Source organism: Pristiophorus japonicus, chromosome 4 (genome assembly GCF_044704955.1).
Source record: "Pristiophorus japonicus isolate sPriJap1 chromosome 4, sPriJap1.hap1, whole genome shotgun sequence".
NCBI classification, from domain to species: domain Eukaryota; kingdom Metazoa; phylum Chordata; class Chondrichthyes; family Pristiophoridae; genus Pristiophorus; species Pristiophorus japonicus.
In genome coordinates, this window is record NC_091980.1 from 23,874,766 (window position 1) to 23,897,114 (window position 22,349).

General features: G+C 43.4%; 1 protein-coding gene across 1 annotated transcript in view; it reads left to right on the forward strand.

Annotated features, from left to right (window-relative positions):
* Nucleotides 1-494: 494 nt before the first annotated feature.
* The window catches only part of LOC139262013 (START domain-containing protein 10-like), a 115,194-nt gene continuing 93,339 nt past the window's right edge, over nucleotides 495-22,349 (forward strand). Inside the window, exon 1 of the mRNA XM_070877179.1 lies at nucleotides 495-656. Within this exon, the coding sequence (XP_070733280.1) occupies nucleotides 495-656 (162 nt within the window). The remainder of the gene's footprint in view (nucleotides 657-22,349) is intronic.

Sequence of the window (22,349 nt, forward strand, 5' to 3'; positions counted from 1 at the left end):
GAGGTTAGACGTGTCAGTTGCATCTAACAATTGAAGATCAGTTTCACGCCGAAGCGAGACGCGTCTGTGTCAGTTTCTACCGCATCGCCTCCAGCGGGAAGAGTTTGGATCCGGGGGGGAACCCAGAGAAATTAACAAGGCAATACTGCAACAAGAACAGGGGGGGAACAAGAGGGAGAGTGAGTGAAATGGGAAAGCCCTCAAATATTTACAAAAAACCTCATGCGGAGATTTACAGTCGGGGGCAGTGAAAGACGGGGAGAGAGGAGATTAAAGTGAAGTGGAGGAAGGAGATAGATTTGAGTGAGTGAGTTTGCTGCTGCAGTGGGCAGATTTTCCAGGCAGACAGCCTTTGCTCATCTCGGCTGGCTGCCTGGCTGGTGCACCAGAGAGTTTGGTGCATGTGCGTGTGTCTGTGAGTGAGTGTGTTTCTCCCCCCCCCCCCCCCACTGTAGCTCCTTTAGTTGAATATTTCCTAGCTCTCTGGGTACAGGATGTCCAGGGGAGAGATAGTACAGGTCCCTGATGATGCACATTTCACCTCGTTCCGCGAGCAGTGCGAGCACCAGGAAGGTTGGATAGTCCAGTATAACAAGGGTGGCACTACCGTGTGGAACCGACAGCCGGAAGAGAACAGGACTGTACAGAAATTAAAGGTAAGGAGACCAGCGTGGGTGAAAACAATCCAGGGCTGACACTCCGGTGCGGTACCGAGGAAGCGCTGCACTGTTGGAGGTGCTGTCTTTCGGATCAGACGTTAAACCGAGGCCCCTTCTGCCCTCACAGGTGGACGGACGTAAAAGATCCCAAGGCACTATTTCGAAGAAGAGCAGGGGAGTTCTCCCCGGTGTTCTGGCCAATAATTAACACTCAGTCAACACCGAGAGCAGATTATCGGGTCATTATCACATTGCTGTTTTGTGGGAGCTTGCTGTGCACAAATTGGCTGCAGCATTTCCTACATTACAACAGTGACTGCACTTCAAAAAGTATTTCACCCGAGGTCCTGAGATGCACTATATAAACGCAAGTGTTCTTGTTATAGAAAGTAAAGTGCGGACAATGGTGTCCGTGTAATGCAATGTAACTTTGAAACTTCTGTATTTCGCATTTTAAATCTGGGGTCACCTATAAAAGTTCCAAGACAATTCAAAGTTGCTTAATTCACATAATCAGATAATTCACATTTTAAGCAGTATTCCCAATTTGCTGTGCTATTTATGTCACTTTATGCAAACGATTGGAAAATTCTAATTACTTTAGCACAAATTAGTGACGTTGGACTATTCGGAATAGACCACATTCATCGTTATGAAGACCATGCTCACTTTAGTATTGTGAGATTTAATGTTTAAGAGCACTGATTTTGTTGAAAGGTGTTTGGGAAAGTATTGTTTATCAAACACTCAGCACAACAATCATAGCACCTTATGGCACAAAAGGAGGCTATTTGGCCCACCATGTCTGTGCTGGACAAAATGCAGTTCATGCTGAAATTATGAAGTTATGTTAAATCTGTATTGCACCTCGGTTAGAACAGATTTAGAGTAATGTGCACAATTCTGGTCTCCATATTATAAAAAGGGTATTTTTTAAATTTGTTTTGGGATGTGGTCATCGCTGGCAAGGCCAGCATTTATTGCCCATCCCTTATTGCCCTTAAGAAGATGGTGGTGAGCCACCTTCTTGAACTGCTGCAGTCCTTGAGGTGAAGGTACTCCCACAATGCTGTTAAGGAGGGAGTTCCATGATTTTGACACAATGACGATGAAGGAACGGCGATATAATTCCAAGTTAGGATGGTGTGTAACTTGGAGGGTAACTTGAAGGTGATGGTGTTCCCATGCGCCTGCTGCCCTTGTCTTTCTAGGTGGTAGAGGTCGTGGGTTTGGGAGGTGCTGCAGAAGAAGTCGTGGCAAGTTGCTGCAGTGCATCTAATAGATATAGAGGCACCAGAGAAGGTGCAAAAAAGATTTACAAGCGCATGCCTATCAGTAAAAACTGAACAGAGTGGGACAGTTTCCTCTAGAAAAGAGAAGGCTAAGGAGTGAACTGATTGAGGTGTTTAAGGTGATGAAATGGTCTGATAGGGTAAACATAGAGAAGAAGGTTCCACTTTTGGGGAGACCAAAACTAGGGATCAAATATATAAAATACAACAACTTGATAGTCACCAATAAGTTAAATTCGGAATTAAGGAGAAACTTCTTTACCCAGAGAATAGTTAGAATGTTGAACTCATGACCACAAGGAGTAGTTGAGGTGAATAGCATAGATGCATTTAAGGGGAAAGCTAGATAAACACATGAGGGAGATAGGAAGAACAGGTTTTACTGATAGGGCTGGATGAAGTAGGGTGAGCGGAGGCTCGCAAGGAGCATAGAGACTAGCATTGAGCCAGTCTCAAGTGGACGTTTCTCTGTTGTACATTCTATGTAATGTGGACTGTGTCAGTGAATCACAAAACATCACCATGTCAATTGCATAATGACTACAACAATGACAAAAAGGTATCTGGTCCTTCTCCATCCCCAGTCTGCATTCATCTTGATTTTTATTGCACAAAACATTAGATTGAACTTAAATTCACTTTTTGACATTTTGTTTCAATGTGACATCCGCAGGAGGGAAGAAGAGGGAGAGTGAGTACGGGATTAGGTGAAGTTATTCGAAATATACACTGGCGATAAATGAACCAAAGAGATAAATATAAAAAGCCCTTTGAGAGAATAACTTAGAATATATCAACGAAACAGGTCATTCGGCCCAACTAGTTCATGCCGGTGCTTATGCTGCACATGAGCCCCTCCCACCCTACTTCTAACCCTATCAGCATAGCTGTGGGTCAGTTGGTAGCACTCTCGCCTCTGATTCAGAAGATAGTGGGTTCATAGACCCACTCCAGTGACTTGAGCGTAGAAATCAAGGCTGACACTCCTGTTCAGTACTGAGGGAGTGTGAAACGGTCGGAGGTGCTGACTTTTGGATGAGACAGTGAACCAAGTCTGCCTCTCAGGTAGATTTAAACGATCCATGGCACCATTTCGGAGTAGGACAGAGGAGTTCTCCCTGGTGTCGTTGCCAATATTTCTCCCTCAATCAACAGCACCAAAAAAGAGATTATCTGGTCATTGTCACGTTGCTACTTATAGAGCTTGCTGTGAGAAAATTGGTTGCAGTGTTTCCTACGTTACAATAGTGATTACACTTCAAAAGTACTTCATTGGCTGTAAACTGCTTTAGGGCTTCCTGAGTTAATGGAAGGTACTACGTTAATGCAAGTCTTTCTTTTTTCTATTCCTCATGCATTATATCTAGTTTCTCCTTAAAATAATCGATGCTATTCACCTCAGTTACTCCATGTGGTAGCAGTTCCACATTCTCACCACTCTCTGGGTAAAGAAGTTTCTCATGCATTCCTTATTGGATTTATTAGTTACTGTTTTATATTTATGGCCCCTAGATTTGGCTGGTTAAGGAAGGTTTAATATTATGAAGGGTTGTAATGGAATAGTTCCACTGCCGGGGGGTCATTAACCAGAGGACACAGATTTTAAGATCACTGGCAGAAGAACTGGAGGGGGGAAATGAGGACATTTTTTTTACGCAATGAATTAGCTTTGGAATGCACTGCCTGAAAGGGCGGTGGAAGCAGATTTAATAGTAATGTTCAAAAGGGAATTGGATAAATACTTCAAAAGGAAAAAATTGCAAGGCTATGGAGAAAGAGCTGGGTTTAGTGGGACTAATTGGATAGTTCCTTCAAAGAGATGGCACAGGCACGATAAGCTTAAATGGCCTCCTTCTGTGCAGTACGATTCTATTGATTCTATGAATATCTAATTGGTAATATAATAAGCCAGCATGGGCTGGTTGGGTCAAAGGCCGATTTCTGTGCCATATATAGAAACATAGAAATTTACAGCGCAGAAGGAGGCCATTTCGGCCCATCGTGTCTGCGCCGGCCGACAAAGAGCCACACTGCTCTTCATCAGCAGCCCTAAAGGTTGCATACAAACCCATGAACAATGACAGAAAGGCAAAGAGTACCCAGTCCAACTAGTTTGCCCCACACCACTGCAACACCCCTTATACTAATAACATCTACCCTCCACCCCAACCTATGTAATAAAGTGCAATCTGGGTCACATCATGTAAAATATCACTACTTCCATTTGGTGGGGTAGAGTTAACCAGCACTAAATGAACTATTAAAATATCATATATGCCAATGTCCTTTAGTGATACAACCACAAACAATGTGCTTGGAGCACTGAAGAGCATAGGCCATAAACAGCACTGAAATTAAAGCAACCATTCTTTTATAAAGCACCAAATAATTACTTGTGGTTACTTTTCCCCAAGAGCCTTTAACACCCATCTCGTTTATGTCGACTATCAACAAATGCAACTTTTTGAGCCAATAAGTAATAATATTGGTTAGAAAATTGTAGTTTTCTGTTTTGTTACATTGCAGTTCCCTCCCATGTTCGATTAATATACAGTTATCTCTTCCATGGCAGTGAGGCTCAAAACTCTAATGCCAAGCATTATTATATGGTGCATGGTTTCCATGGCACTTAATAACATAGAATCATAGACACATATGGCACAGAAGGAGGCCATTTGGCCCATCGGGCCTGTGCCGACTCTATCAAAGAGCTAACCAATTAGTCCCACTCCACTGATCATTCCCCATATCCCTACAATTTTTTCAACTTCAATATTTATCCTGTTACCTTATGAAAAATATTATTGAATCTACTTCCACCACCCTTTCAGGCAGTGCATTCTTGATCCTAACAACTCGTTGCATACATTTTCTTTGTCCGCATGTCACCTCTGGTTCTTTTACCAATTAACCTTAAAGCTGTTTCATCTAGTTACTGACCCTTTTGCCACTGGAAACAATTTCTCCTTCTTTACTCTGTCAAAATCCTGCATGATTTCGAACAGCTGCGTTGTAAACATTGGCACTAGATTTATTTAGTGGCTTTGCATCTGAAATAAAGCATTGTCCCTTCTGTCTTTCATTCACATACTTCCATTCATACATTAAAGTTTTACAACTCGGTCGGTTTACTTATCTCGACCAGCTTTAGAGGAATTTAAGCAGGACACAAGGCAGAACAGTAAAGATGCAGACTACTAAGGGAAGTCTGTGGATCCACTGCATAATAAGAAGATTGATAGTGGCAGAGGGGTAAATCTAAAGTGACAGAATTGTTTGCTTCTGAATAAGAACTGTGGGTTTAACCACTGGTGATGTGGAAGCTTGGCAGGTACAGTGCGTGTCTCTCAAACAAAAAGTTGTAAATTTGAGTCCTGAGGTTACAGTGCTCTAAAGGAAACACAGGAACATAAATGATAGTCTGAACAATTTCAAGTCAGGCGTCACGAATACTGTGTCAGCACATTGTGAAGTCCGGTATAGTCTTATCAAGGTCACATCTCACTTGTCGTGCTTACAACTATGAAGATTAAAAATGCAGGTCCCTACAACTGTCCAAAACAATTAGTTTCTGATTTATGGTTGGAACTGGTACAGTCTACTTGTGTGAAGAAAAATCTCTCTATCATCAGCCTTTGTGGCAGTGTTTATGTTTCCAATATGGATGTCATGTTCAGGAACATGTGACTTATGTACTTGTGCTGTTGACCTTTCCCTTTGGATCCTGGCTCAGTGATTGGCAGAAATCCAGCGACACAGAGTAGAGGTCAGCAGTACAAGTACACAGACTGTGCCTCCACGAACCTGACTTGAATACCTTTTGTAACGGATGGTGCGAGGAAGACAGGTGCTCTGGGCTTCAGAAGCTCCCAACTATAGGTCATGAAACATAATTTTGTGACAATCTTTGGAGTCAACAACTTCAAGTCTCCAACTAGCGGTGTGTTTTACACAATAGTGTAATATCCCAGCTTGGGTGTGAAGGAGAGAAGTCAAAAAGGAAACATAATTCTCCTACATGCTTGCCAATCTTGAACTGCTAGTGATCGTTGGCGACTAATGCGGAGTGAAATCCATTCTTGAGTAAAGACGTTGACAGCAAAGAATATAAGAGCATAAGAATTAGGAACAGGAGTAGGCCGTATGGCCCCTCGAGCCTGCTTCACCATTCGGTAAAATCATAGTTGATCTTCGCGCTTATCTCCGCTTTCCTGCCCGATCTCCTTATCCCTTGATTCCCCTAGAGTCAAGCACATCTCAGGATACAACTCCATTGTAAATCAAAATTTTGTACAAGTTGTTGAGGACATTGTATGTGATGGTAGGTATCTTACCGTCAAAAGGATAATTAAACTGAAGAGCATTCAGAGACGAGAGTAATTCTCGGACTCAAAATGCTATTTTTACATTGATCAAATTGTACTTGTTTGGAGAAAAGAAGACTCAAGCATACGGTACAGAACAGGAAAATGTTGAAAGACATGATTAAGATGGGTGTAGACAGATTATGTAACGCTAGTACAATTACAGACTTGTGCTGTTCTAATGGTGCAGCTATATCGAAGGGCCTGTTTTACAGCACAAAAGTCCCAGGAAATTATGGCATAAGTCCCTATGCCAATTCTTACATTACATCATAATTTCCTGATACTTTTGCGACGCTCCATCGAGGCCCTCACTAAAACAGTTGAAAGTTAAATACAATAGCTCCATTCCTCCACTCAAAACAGCGGGGTGGCAAATCTCCTTGATGCACGCGAGTCTTCATGCTGATAACGAAAGGCGCAGTTCATAATTTTCAATTTTAATAAAAGTTGAAGCTGACCAAATTCATTTTGCGCAGTCGCACTCAACAAAGTTGAATTTTATTCATATCACCTTGGCTGATCTGTCACGTGGCATGTCTCGTGTAAAGTTATAATCGGGTGAATTATTACATCCTCGAAATATGCATATGTGAAGAGATTCAACTGCTATAAATACAGCACTCATATAGTAGGAGAGAGAGGCAAGTTAGATTTTAAGCAAAATAGTTCAGAGCATGCTCTTTAATGTTCCATGGGGTACAAATTGTCCCCCCGCCTGAAACAAGGCGCTCCCACCCTCTTTCGATGGTTTTTACCACAGCTGTGGTTCAAGTCGACTCTTTCGCGAAATTGTACTTTTTTTTTGTTTTGATCCGGAAGTCAACACCTGAGCGACAAAAAATTGACGATGACGGCATCTGAGGAACGGAAGATGGATGCAGAGCGGAGTCACCGCCGCGATGAGGTATTCACGGCGCCGCGTCACCACGCTCTCCCCTTCACTTAACGGGGAGAGCCTCCACGATTTTAAAACTTCGGGCCACTGGGACACCAGGGAGGGTTTCAGCCGGGTCAGCGGCATAGCACCCAAGAGGGGGTGCCAGGCTGTCCTGACCGAACCCAGGGTATATTTGTCGGGCCGACCTGGCAGTCAGCCGACAAAAAAAATATGATGGCAGCAGCAGTGCGCCCTCCCCTTTTAAGGGAAGCCACACAGTCGCTGCAGAAGGCCACAGCCTCACTGGACCACCGGGTTTTGGCACCGCGAGGCAGGCCAAAGATTTTCTGAAGAGAATATCGCTGTCCAAGGGTGTAGATTGGCAGTGCACACGGTGATGACACGCATACTGCAAATCGGCAGCAGGGAAGCGGGAAGGGGGGATCGGTGCACCGCCAGGAAAACTCGGGAGGGTAATTGGGCTAGCAGCGGCCATTCCACCATAAGTCGTCGGTCACTCCACTCCGCAGCGTGGCCGCCAATTTGTGGTGGTAACAGGACCTAAGGAGAGGGGAAAATTCAGCCCTATAATTTTCACTGTGAATTACAATCCAAGTAAAAAACGCTGTTGGAGTTCTCGATTATAACCCATGGTGAAAGGAGAGGCTTGGGTGGCCCACTATAACTAAGCTCCCAGTCCTGATTCACCACACATATTGTGCATCCCATAGTTTAAAGCCCAACAATGCTGGAGGTCAGTGAAGGCAATGATTCGTTTAAAATCTAAGCTCGGTGGTTGACACAAACGACTAAATTTGTGTAGTGCATAGGACACCGAAAGTGGGTCATATAAAAGGGTTAAGAGGCCGGCCTCGTTTACCGTCGTGGTCCCACAGTTAGCTGCTGGCTGCGCCGCTTCCGATTCACTGCTACACTCGCTGCGAAGTGTTCAAATTACAAATCCAGGAAACTTTGGCGGAAGTTCAGGCTAGCGAGGTCGGCATGCAAAATGGCGAAATTCACGCCGTGTGTCAGCCATCTAACTGTTGCAGGAAATTCTGGGCCAACAGTGACAAGTTTCCTCAGTGACATTTCCATGGATACTCAAAACGTGTCAAAAATGCTGTTGGGATTAACGTGCTATAAATTGATTTGATGTGAGTTGATTCCCCACTACTACTGTACCTAACAACATAAGGACATAAGAAATAGGAGCAGGAGTAGGCCACCTGGCCTCTCGAGCCTGCTCCACCATTCAGTAAGATTATGGCTAATCTGATCGTGGACTCCGCTCTACTTCCCTGCCCGCTCCCCATAACCTTTTACTCCCTTATCACTCAAAAATCTGCCTATCTCCATGACCCAGCCTCCACAGCTCTCCGGGGCAGAGAATTTCAGAGATTTACAACCCTTGAGAAGAAATTCTTCCTCCATCACTTATTCTATCCCCTAGTTTTATTTTCCCCTATGACTGGAAATATCCTCTCTTCTTCCACCTTGTCTAGCCCCCTCATTACCTTATATATATCGATAAGATCACTTCTCATTCTTCTGAACTCCAGTGAGTATAGGCCCAACCTACTGAATCTATCTTCATAAGTCAACCCTCTCTTCTCCGGAATCAACCTAGTGAACCTTCTCTGAACAGCCTCCAATGCAAGTATATCCTTTCTTAAATACAGAGAACAAAAGTGTACACAGTACTCCAGGTGAGGCCTCACCAATACCCTATGCAGTTGTAGCAGGACATCTCTGCTTTTATATTCTACCCCCCTTGCAATAAAGGCCAACATTCCATTTGCCTTCCTGATTACTTGTTGTACCTGCATACTATCTTTGTGTGTTTCATGCATAAGGACCCCCAAGGGTCCCTCAGTACTGCAACACTTTGCAATTTTTCTCCATTTAAATTATAATTTATTTTTCTATTTTTTTTATGCCAAAGTGGATAACCTCACATTTTCCCACATTATACTCTACCTGCCAATTTTTTTCCCACTCACTTAGCCTGTCTATATCTCTTTGCAGATTGTTTGTGTCCTCATCACAATTTGCTTTCCCACCCATCTTTGTATCATCAGCAAACTTGGCTACATTATACTCGGTCCCTTCATCCAAGTCATTAATATAGATTGTAAATAGTTGAGGACCCAGCACGATCCCTGTAGCACCCCACTAGTTACTGTTTGCCAACTGGAAAATGACCCATTTATCTCGACTCTCTGTTTTCTGTTAGCTAGCCAATCTTCTATCCATGCTAATATATTACCCCCCAACCACGTGAACTTTTATCTTGTGCAGTAACCTTTTATGTGGCACCTTATCGAATGCCTTCTGGAAAGCCAAATACACCACATCCACTGGTTCCCCCTTATCCACCCTGCTCATTACATCCTCATAGAACTCCAACAACTATGTCAAAAATGATTTAACTTTCATAAAACCATGCTGACTCTGCTTAATTGAATTATGCTTTTCCAAATGTCCCGCTATTGCTTCCTTAATAATGGACTCCAGCATTTTCCCAATGACAGATGTTAGGTTAACTGGTCTAGTTTCCTGCTTTCTGTCTGCCTCCTTTTTTAAATTTGGGTGTTACATTTGCGGTTTTCCAATCCGCTGGGACCACCCCAGAATCCTGGCAATTTTGGTAGATTACATCCAATGCATCCACTATCTCTGCAGCCACTTCTCTTAAGACCCTAGGATGTAAGGCATCAGGTCCAGGGGACTTGTCTGCCCTTAATCCCAGTATTTTACTGAGTACTACTTCATTCGTGATAGTGATATTATTATGTTCCGCCCTCCCTATAGCCCTTGATTATCCACTTATTGGAATGTTTTTAGTGTCCTCTACCGTGGACCGATACAAAATATTTGTTCAAAGTCTCTCCCATTTCCCTGTTCTCCATTATTAATCCCCAGTCTCATCCTCTAGGAGACCAACATTTACTTTACCCAATATTTTCCTTTTAATGTACCTGTCGAAACTCTTACTAACTGTTTTTATATTTTGTGCTAGTTTACTTTCATAATCTATCTTCCCTTTCCATCAATTTTTTAGTCGTTCTTTGCAGACTTTTAAAAGTTTCCCTATCCTCTGGCCTCCCACTAGTCTTGGCCACATTGTATGCCCTTGTTTTCAATTTGATACCATCCCTTATTTACTTAGTTAGCCACGGATGGTTATCGCTTCTCTTACAGTCTTTCCTTCTCATTGGGATATATTTTTGTTGCGAGATATGAAATATCTCCTTAAATGTCTGCCACTGCTCATCAACCGCCCATACTTTAATCTATTTTCCCAATCCACTTTAGCCAACTCTGCCTTCATACCTTTGTAGTCTCCTTTATTTAAGCTTAGGACACTGGTTTGCAATCCAACTTTCTCACCCTCCAACTGAATTTGAAATTGAACCATGTTATGGTCAATCATTCCTAGAGGATCCTTTACTAGGAAATCGTTTATCAATCCTGTTTCATTACACCAGATCTAAGATAGCCTGCTCCCTGGTTGGTTCTGCAATGTACTGTTCAAGAAACTATCCCAGATACACTCTATGAACTCTTCCTCAAGGCTACCCTGGCCAATTTGCTTTGTCCAATCAATATGGTTAAAATCGGCCATGATTATTTCCATTCCTTTTTTACAAGCCTCCATTATTTTTTGATTTATACTCCATCATTATAGCTACTGTTAGGGTGTCTATAGACAATGCCCACCAGTGACTTTTCCCCCTTATTATTCCTTATCAACACCCAAATTGATTCAACATCTTGATCTTCTGAGCAAACATCGTTTCTCGCTAACGCACTAATCTCATCCTTTATTAACGGTGCTACCTATCTCCTTTTCCTTTCTGTCTTTCCTTCCGAATTGTCAAATACCCCTGAATATTTAGTTCCCAGTCCAGGTCACCTTGCAACCACGTCTCTGTAATAGCTATCAGATCATACCCATTTGTATCTATTTGTGCTGTCAATTCATCTATTTTGTTCTGAATGCTTTGTGCATTCAGATAAAGAGCTTTTAAATTTTTTTTTTTTTACCATTTTTCCCTGCTTTGACCCCACTTTCACATTCACTGTTATGTTTATACATTCTGTCCCTTCCTGGCACGCTTTGGTCTTCATTTCCCCCAGTGCTACCCTGCTCTTTTGATTTCTCCTTAGTCTTTGACTTTTAAAATTTTCGCTCACCTGAATCCTCCCCTCCACTAATTAGTTTAAAGCCCTCTCTACGGTCCTAGTTATTTGATTCACCAGGACCCTTGTCCCAGCACAGTCTAAGTGGAACCCGTGCAAACGGAACAGCTCCCTCTTTCCCCAGTACTGATGCCAGTGTCCCACGAACCAAAACCCGTTTCTCCCACACCAGTCTTTGAGCCACGTATTTAACTCTCTGATCTTATTTACCCTATGCAAATTTGCTCATGGCTCAGTTAGTAATCCAGAGATTATTACCATTGTGGTTCTGGTTTTTAATTTAGCCTCCAGCTGCTCATACTCCCTCAGCAGAACCTTTTTCTTTGTCCTATCTATGCCAATGGTACCCACGTAGACCACGACAACTGGATCTTCCCCCTCCCACTCCAAGTTCCTCTCCAGCCCTGAGGAGATGTCCTTAATCCTGGTACTGGGCAGGCAACACAGCCTTCGGGGCTCACACTCTCGGCTGCAGAGAACATTATCTAACCCCCTAATTATACTGTCCCCTACCACTACAATGTTACTTTTTACTCCCCCCACTTGAATAGTCTCCTACCATGGTGCTGTGGTCAGTTTGCTCATCCTCTCTGCAGTCCCTGCTCTCGTCCACACAGGGAGTAAGAGCCTCGAACCTGTTAGACAAGAGCAAGGGCTGAGGCTCCTCCATCACTACCTCTTGAGTCCCCATATCTGCCTCGCTTGTAGTCACACCCTCCTGTCCCTGACCACGGAACAAATTTGAATTAATTAATCTAAGGGGTGTGACTGCCTCCTGGAATACAGTGTCCAGGTAACTCTCCCATTCCTTGATGTGTCGTAGTGTCCACAGCTCGGACTCCAGCTCAACAACACGGAGCCGAAGTTCCTCGACCTGCAGACACTTACATAAGAACATAAGAAAAAAGAAATAGGAGTAGGAGTAGGCCATCCGGCCCCTCGAGCCTGCTCCGCCATTTAATACGATCATGGCTGATCTGATCATGGACTCAGGTCCACTTCCCTGCCCACTCCCCATAACCCCTTATTCCTTTATCGGTTAAGAAACTGTCTATTTCTGTCTTAAATTTATTCAATGTCCCAGCTTCCACAGCTCTCTGAGGCAGCGAATTCCACAGATCCACAACCCTCTGAGAGAAGAAATTTCTCTTCATCTCAGTGTTAAATGGGCTGCCCCTTATTCTAAGATAGTGCCCTCTAGTTCTAGTCTCCCCCACCAGTGGAAACATCCTCTCTGCGTCCACCTTGTGAAGCCCCCTCACAATCTTATACTTTTCGATAAGCTCACCTCTCATTCTTCGGAATTGCAATGAGTCGAGTCCCAACCTACTCGACTTGTGGTCGGCTTGGTTCTCAAAGTGGTCAACCAGCTCCCACATGTAACAGCACAAACACATCACCTGCCCTGCTCTCTCTAATGTATTTCGTTAATTAAGTTTTCAAGTTTTGTTTTTAATCCTGGCTCTTAATTCAAACCAATGCCCCAGAAAAGAGAGAAAAGCTCATGAACCAATCACTTCCCTTCTTTACTGTGATGCCACACTGTGTGAAATTTGCACATTAACCACTCAGTATAAAACTCTATTGTATCATAATCTCTGATCTAATACCTTTATTTGTTGATCCTTCTCTAGTAATTGAACCATGTAGGATGGACACCCCATATTATACTCGGCACGATGGGCTGAATGGCCTCCCTCTGTGCTGTGGCATTCTATGCTACCATGATTCTACTTCGAAAGGTTGAATTTGAAGAGGATCTATACCAACAGAACATATTTCTTCTCTGCTAAGAAATGCTTAAACAATTTAAAGTTTCAAAAGACACCTACAATTAAGATTTTAAAAATCAATCGCAGCAGCGTCAGCGACACTTAGCTAGACTTACTGTCCTGGTGGGCTCTAATTGTTGGGAATTATTAAGGAAATTGTTGGTGTCAAACAATGCTCTATTTGCACAGAAAGACTTATTTCGTCTTGGCCTCTATTGATTGTAATCGATCGTACTTAAATCTGACTCCTCAATATTTACACATTGCTCCTTCCCCCGAAAACAGATCCTACATCCGTCAATTGAGTTTGTGGTGTGTGTCTCTGCCAGAAAATGCCTTTGGAGATGGGCAACCTCTGCAGTTTTGGTGCTAACGTAATCGTTTTTTGTGCATTGATAAGGATGGAATTCAATCTCAAGTGCTGCTGCCTTTAAATCTTAGTCAGCGATGTGCCGTGCTAACCTATGCACTGCTTACCTAGTTGTGATGGCTTTCAGAAACACTCTGATGTTACTGACGTATGGTTTCAAAGCAAACAATCTGGGGTCTAATCATTCTCAGCAATGCCAAAGTTTGAAAATGCTCTTACTTTTGTGAAAGGAATATATTGTCATAAGGTGATCTTGCTAACTACAAGGAAAATAGAATGGCCCCGAATTTGCCAGAAAAAACTCATCATCATCATAGGCAGTCCTTTGAAATCGAGGAAGACTTGCTTCCACTCTAAAAGTGAGTTCTCAGGTGACTGTACAGTCCGGTACGGGAATTACAGTCTCTGTCACGTAGGACAGACAGTCATTGGAGGAAAGGGTGGGTGGGGAGTCTGGTTGGCCGCACGCTCCTTCCGCTGCCTGCGCTTGTTTTCTGCATGCTCTCGGCAACTAATGGCGTACAAACTGCGCTTGCTGTTATTAAATCGATCAGCAACTTGTGAGGAGGACGAGGTAGCCCGTGCATTGTGAATCGCCACAAGCTGCTGGCTGATTCAATGCCGCTCCACCGATAGCTTCCCGAAAACGTCACCTCGGCCGCAACCTCCTCATGCTTTTCATGAAGTTGTTGCATTTGATCATTAATTGTCCTTTGAACTTGTCTCAACATAAGTACCTGTACCCTTATAACGACATGTCAACACCTCTTGCCCAGAAAGTGAATGCTCATAATGGGTAATTAACGTGCAAATACAGCAACGTCAGGAAAATCACAGGGCAAGCTGCTGTTTCTGCAAACCTAATGGCAAATTGTCTGGCAACTTGTGGTAATTCGCAATTCATGGGGTATCTCTCCCTCGCCACAAGTTGCTGGTCAATTTGTACATTACTAAAGGCGTGAGTCATTCACAAGCTGTTACTTTTCTGCGAAAATAACTGCTAACCGCATAGGACTATGGAGCGTCCTCCTCCGTTTTGGCTGCCCCCAAAAGTTTGTCACCATCCTCCGCCTGTTCCACGATGACATGCAACAGCAGAGCCATCACAGACCCAATCCTCGTCCGAACCGGGATCAAGCAGGGCTGCGTCATCGCACCAACCCTCTTCTTGATCTTCCTCGCTGCAATACTCCATTTCACGCTCAACAAGCTCCACACTGGAGTGGAACTAAACTATAGAACCAGTGGGGACCTGTTCAACCTTCGTCGCCTCCAAGACCATCCCACCCTTTGTTATTGAACTAGAATACGGGGACGACGTTTGCGTCTGCGCACATTCAGGGGCTGAACGCCAAGCCATCTTCAACATCTTCATTGAGGCATACAAAAGCATGGGCCTTACACTAAACATCCATGAGACAAAGGTCTTCCACCAACCTGACCCCACCACACAGCACTGCCACCCGATCATCAAAATCCACGGCGCGGTCCTGGACAATGTGAACCATTTTCCATACCTCAGGAGCCTACTATCAGCAAGGGTGGACATCGATGACGAGCACCAACACCGCCTCCAGAATGCCAGCGCAGCCTTCGATCGCCTGAGAAAGAGAGTGTTCAAGGATTATGCCCTCAAATCTGACACCCAGCTTATGGTCTACAGGGCTGTAGTGATACCGGCCCTCCTGTATGGCTCAGAGACATGGACCATATACAGCAGATACCTCAAATCACTGGAGAAATACCACCAACGATGTCTCCGCAAGATTCTGCAAACCCCTGGGAGGACAGACGCACCAACATCAGTGTTCACGATCAGGCCAACATCCCCAGCATCGAAGCACTGACCACACTCGACCAGCTCCGTTGGGCGGGCCACATTGTTCACATGCCTGACACATGACTCTGAAAGCAAGCACTCTACTCGGAACTCCTACATGGCAAGCAAGCCCCAGGTGGGCAGTGGAAACATTTCCAGAACACCCATAAAGCCTCCTTGATAAAGTGCAACATCCCCACCGACACCTGGGAGTCCCTGGCCAAAGACCGCCAGGAGGGCACTGAGCACCTCAATTCTCGCCGCCGAGAGACTGCAGAAAACAAGCGCATCCAGCGGAAGGAGCGTGCGGTAAACCAGACTCCACATCCATCCTTCCCTTCAACGACTGTCTGTCCCACCTGTGACAGAGACTGTAATTCCTGTATTGGACTGTTCAGTCACCTGAGAACTCAGAGTGGAAGCAATTCTGCCTCAATTTCGAGGGACTGCCTATGATATTTTTCAGCAAATTCCAGACCATCATCTTTCTGCTTCTACCTGCAGACTCATCATCATAGGCAATCCCTCGAAATCGAGGAAGACTTGTTTCCACTCCAAAAGTGAGTTCTCAGGTGACTGAACAGTCCAATATGGGAATTACAATCTCTGTCGTAGGTGGGACAGACAGTTGATGGAGGAAAGGGTGGGTAGGGAGTCTGGTTTGCTGCACACTCCTTCCGCTGCCTGTGCTTGTTTTCTGCATGCTCTCGGCGACGAGACTCGAAGTGCAGACTATTGCAGCCTATTCCCCAAGTGTATAGGAGCTGAATGCTTCAGTATTGCAGTGTCATCAGGTATTGCCACATTTGTATCGGGAGCATGATGCCATAGTGGTTGAGCGACAGGATCTACTCATTGTAGGGGGTTGAGTTTTATTATCCTGACTCTCTTTAGGATGCCTGTTGACTGTTGATATTGCTGGGAAATTGTGCCATGATTGAATTTTGGGCCAGGTACTAGAACGCGACTGTCACTGTTCATCACGTTAACACCAACACGTCAGCTATAATCATTGGGGACTGTAAAAGCATTGGAAAAGGTACAGGCTAGTTTCGCTAGGATATTACTAAGCATGAGGGGTTGCAGTTGGCAATAGAGAGTTGAGCAATGAAGGCTTACTTTCACTAGAACTGAGACAGTTAAGGGCAGAGCTGATTGTGAAGTAATAAGGTAAATATTAATTGGATGGTTGTACTGATCGGTGAGATGATAAAAGTGTACAAAGCAAAATAATCACAGATAAGGTTAGAAAGTAACACTTTAAATAGAAGGGGGTTAAAATATGGAACTTTCTGCTTAAAAAAAACTTGAAGTGAAGTCTATAAATTTATTTTAAAGAGGTATTTGATAGTTAAAGAAGAAAAAAAGACGTGGATTTATATCGTGCCTTTCACAACCACTGGACGTCTTAAAGCGTTTAACAGCCAATGACGTACTTTTGGAGTATAGTCACTGTTGTTATGTAGGAAATGTTATGCAGAAAGAGGAATATTAAAGGGCATGGGAAATAAGTGGGAAAGTGGGATTAGATTACATGGCTCATGTGGGGAAAAAATACTGGCACAGGCTTGATGGGCCAAGGAAGAATGTCAAAACCTTGGAGAGGGTGCAGAGGAGATTCACTAGAATGGTAGCAGGGATGAGGGATATCAGTTACGTGGAGAGAATAGAGAAGCTGGGGTTGTTCTCATTAGAGCAGAGAAGGTTAACGGGAGACTTAATCGAGATGTTCAAAATCATGAAGGGTTTTGATAGAGTAAATAAGGAGAATGTAGTAACTGATATGCAACCACCGTTTTTTAAAGGGGCACTGTATCCCTGTAAAAAAAAAAGCTGCTTTTGGCAAATTTGATCTGGCTGCGATTCTTGTTGCCCAGATTCTCTGCTTCATCCATCACCCCTTTAAGTAGTAGCCGGTTTTACCTTCTGTTGCCACACCACGTCTCTGCTTCTCCTCTTAGGGATGTTCCAGCCCCAGCCCCAGCCCCTCCTGTCTTGTGCGCTCTTCAACACGCGCGTGCACACACACACACATTTACACATACACACACTCGGAGTGGTATTTCCTTGGTCGGACAGCAGCACAAAACTAGCCGTAAAGCTAGGACCTGCACATTGCCCTTAGCCAGTTCAAAGCAGTACTTGTAACATCACTGCGCTCTTTGTTGAATATGCAACGGTAAATTTTCTTCTTGGTCAGGCTCGTCGAAGAATCTGCAAATTTCTATCTTCCTTTCGATTTTAGTGTATTTGAAAATCATGGGCTGCACACATGCCGATTCCTGGCATGTTGCTGGTAGTCAAGGAGCCCTTGCGCTGACAAATTATGCTGTACTTGCGTGTCCGCAAAGTTGCATCTACCTTCTGGTATGCAAGGTCAAGGTAAGGAGTGTGAGCCTGAAAAACCTGTTGTATCTAGCTTACTTGCACTGTTAGATTCATTGGCAGCAAGTCATGCTTCACTGTTTGCATTATCCACACACTATTAACTGACTTAACACACAGCACAAAGCTTTGTATCACTGTGACATGTGACTAATTCACTTCATTAAAAGTGAGGATCAATTTCCTTCTGGTTCTTGTTATCTAATTGCATTGCCTGAAAGTTATACACTGTCACCTGGTAGTGACCGTTGGCGGACAATCACTTAATGCGCTCCTCTTTCTGCTATTAAATAAGTTCCTGCCCTCTGCATCGAAAGGAAATAGTGGAAAGCGAAATCGCATACATTAAGTCTTCATCCATTCATAATTGTGCAAACAAGCTTGTAACTTATGACGTTATCTAAAGACACAGCCACATATTTCATTTAAAAAGAAAAAAGCATTGATACAGCACTTTTCATGATCGCAGGCTGTCCCAAAACGCTTTACAGTCAATAAAATACTTTTCAATTCATAATGTGGGATACGCGGCATGCAATTTCTGCACAGTAAGGTCCCACAAATAGCAATGAGATAATGATCAGATATTTCAGTTTTTGTAGTGATAATTGAGGAATAAATATTGGCCAGGACACTGCTCATCTTTGAAATAGTACCACGAGATTATTTACATCCATCTGAGAGAGCAGATGGGTCCTTGTTTTAACCTCTCATCTGAAAGGTAGCACCCCCATCAGTGCAGCACTCACTCAGTATTGCACTGTAGTGTCAGTCTAGATTTTGTGCTCAAGTCTCTGGAGTGGGACTTGAACTCGCAATCTTCTGACTTGGAGACAAGAGTGCTACTGGCTGACGCATGCAAACTGTTTACTGATGCCTTGCGAATGCCTGCAGTAATTCTATCATACTCAGAATACCAATGAGCCTTTGATCGTAATTAAGCTTCTATTAAGAAATGCCATTATTTCCATCCACTGACCCCGTTTTTATTTCAGTTCAGTTTTTGTATTGTTGAGATTGGATTAATCCAACACGAATGTGATCCTCCAGGGTTTATACTTACAATGCTCAGTTTCAGAGCGTGAGTTGAATGTTATCAGGTTACCAGCTCAATGCAGAAAGCGAGCTTTTCTTTCCTGCAGAAGTTCATTATTAAAAAGTCTTTAGTTGTACAGAACTATACATTTGGCCCCAGGCTCAATATGGAATTACAAAAATGTGTCCTCTGGTTAAGCAAAGGTTCCTGTGTTGTTTTTTTTATTCATTATGGGGATATGGACGTCGCCAGCAAGACCAGTATTTATTACCCGCCCCTAATAGTCCTTGAGAAAGTGCTGGTGAGTTGCCTTCTTGAACCACTGCAATCTATGTGATGAAGGTAATCCCACCATGCTATTAAGTAGGGGTGTTCCAGGATTTTGACCCAGCAACCATGAAGGAATGGCGTGTGACTTGGAGAGGAACTTGCAGGTAGTGGTGTTCCTATGCACTTGCTGCCCTTGTCCTTCTAGGTGGTGGACGTTGTGGATTTGGGAGGTGAAATTGGTAGGATCAAAATCTAACTCCATCAGCAAGCCACAGTTCTCTTGATCGAAGCACTCGGTCACAAGGATAAATTGACTGTAGTAAATATATGAAGAATTGACTAGTGTCTCATTTCTAAGTATAAGTGTTGGGCAAATCTAGAAAACACTCCAAGCACTAAACTATCTGATAATTCTCGAATGTTCCTAGAATTGCTCACTGGAACTTTGGAAATTTAACTTGGTTGTGCCTCATGATAAATATTCCACTCAATCCCAATATGATTTGGGAGAGGTAACTTCATAACCACATGTTTTCTTCCCACTAACTTTTATAATGGCAGAAATTGCTTTAATTATAGGGCTCCCAGAAACCATAACAACAACTTGCATTTAAATAGCATATTTAACGTTATAAAATGTTCCAAAGCGCTTCCCAGCAACATAATCAGACAACATTTGACCCCAAGCCACATAAGGAGATATTAGGACAGATAACCAAGAGCTTGGTCAGAGAAATCGGTTTTATGGGGAGTCCCAAAGGAGGAGATGTTTGGGGAGGGAAGTTCAGAGCTTTGGACCTAAACAGCTGATAGCGCAGAAATTGGAGGGTTGTGGGGCTGGAGGAGATTACAGAGAGAGGGAAGGAGATGGCAATAGAGAGATTTGAAAACCAGGATGGGCGTATTAAAATCGAGGCGTTGCCCGACCAGGAGCCAATGTAGGTCAGCGAGCACAGGGGTAATGGGTGAGCGGGACTCGGTGCGAGTTAGGACATGGGCAGCAGAATTTTGAATAAGCTTATGTTTATAGAGGGTGGAAGTTGGGAGGCCGGACAGGAGAGTAGTGGAATAGTTTATCCTAACTCATAATACCATTGAACAGAGATGTTATAGAGAAACTTTTACAATTAACTTGGGCAGCATTTGGATTTTAAATTTAGTTTGTATAGCTGGTTATATTGGGGTTGGATGGTGCACAGGTTAGGGCACTGCCTTGTTACATTGAAGATCGATGATCACATCAGAGCCCAGACTGATCAGCTGAAAATGTTGGCATAAGTTTAAGATGAGTTTGGCAAGTAATCAAACGTATTCCCAGTGATCATCAATCTACAACAGCAAACCACCTACAGTTTGGTAATATTACTGAGGGAAGTGATGAGGATGAATTATCTGGGAAAAAACCATATTGAGCTAATAAAGAATACATTTCTGAGGTGGGATATATTATTGAGCAGAGTTGAGGGGATTTGATTTTAGATTTAGCTATGTTATATGTAACCTGAGTCTGCTTGATGGGTGATTATCCTCCTTTTAAAAAAAAATGGGGGAGATTTTCTTGGATCTGTGCGCAGGTGATGCAGTGACCTAAAGCACAGTGAATATTGGAAAATTGAGCAGGTTTGATACCTGTTCTGGTGGTTTATGTGGACATTTAATATCCAGGACACAAATTGAAGAGCAAGGAGTTGCCGTCATGTTCTGGGCAACATTCTTCTCTTGGTCAACATAATGCAGCTCCAACAACACTCAAGAAGCTTGACACCATCCAGGACAAAGCAGCCCACTTGATTGGCTCCCCATCCACCACCTTAAACATTCACTCCCTCCACCACTGGCGCACCGTGCCTGCAGTGTGTACCATCTACAAGATGCACTGCAGCAACTCGCCACGGCTTCTTCGGCAACACCTCCCAAACCCGCGACCTCTACCAACTAGAAGGACAAGGGCGGCAGGCACAAGGGAACACCACAACCTCCAGGTTCCCCTCCAAGTCACACACCATCCTGACTTGGAACGATATCACCGTTCCTTCATCGTCGCTGGGTCAAAATCCTGGAACTTTCTCCCTAACAGTACTGTGGGAGTACCTTCACTACAAGGACTGCAGCGGTTCAAGAAGGCGGCTCACCACCACATTCTCCAGGGCAGTTAGGGATGGGCAGTAAATGCTGGCCTTGTGAGCGACACCCACATCTTATGAATAAATAAAACAAAAAAAGTAATTCCCTCAGTCAATACCTAATATCTAATAGCAGTAAATAGACTTCAAAAGTACTTCATTGGCTTTAAATCATTTTGGGACGTCCTGAGATCATAAATTGTGTTATTATAAATGCAACTCTTTCTTTCTTATAATGCCATTGGAAAAAACAAAATTCTGGACATGCATCTCATTGCTGTTCATGACTGCTATACATTTTCTATGTTTCTATTGAGAAAGCAGGAATGGGGTACTGAAGTTGCATGTTCAGCCATGAACTCATTGAATGGTGGTGCAGGCTAGAAGGGCCGAATGGCCTACTCCTGCACCTATTTTCTATGTTTCTATGTTTCTATGTACTAGAGTGACTGTATAAATACAACCTCAGTCTCTTTCAGAGATGTTATTACTTTTGGGACAGTTATAATAATTGTTATGCAATTTGCTGTAAACTATACTGAGATTTAAAAATATATTTCTATAACCTAATTTGATATAAAAAAACAGAAAATTATGCAACCCCATGGAAGTTTTCTGAAATTCTAGAATGGCACAGAAATAAATTACTCCATTTTATTTTCAGCTGTAAGTTCTAAATTTAAGAGAGAGTAGGTTGGAAAATGAATTGATCACAATTGAGAGACTTCAAAAATGGATGAAAATTTTGGAATCTATTTTAATTGATTTTTTAATTTTTCAGGTTTTTCTTTGCAGCAACTCAAGTTAAAATGTATTAGAAGCTGAGGGGCAGTGGATAATGGTAGCTGTGAGGCATGCAGACTCAGAATCCTTTGTTCAATTCTCCTTCTATGCTGATCTTCGCAGCAATCTGAAGGTGTTGTTGGGGGCTGGAGCCTTTGCTGTGACCAGTGCCTTCAGTCGCTTCTTGATATCGCATGTAGTCAATTCAGTTAGCTGACGACTGGCATCTGTGATGGTAGAGACCTTGGGAGAATGCCAAGAAGGATCATCCAATCGGCACTTCTGGCTGAAGATGGTTGTAAACGCTTCAGCTTTGTGTTTTGCACTAACGTTCTGGACTCCGCCATCTTTGAGGATGGGTATGTTTGTGGAGCCTCCTTCTCCTCTTGT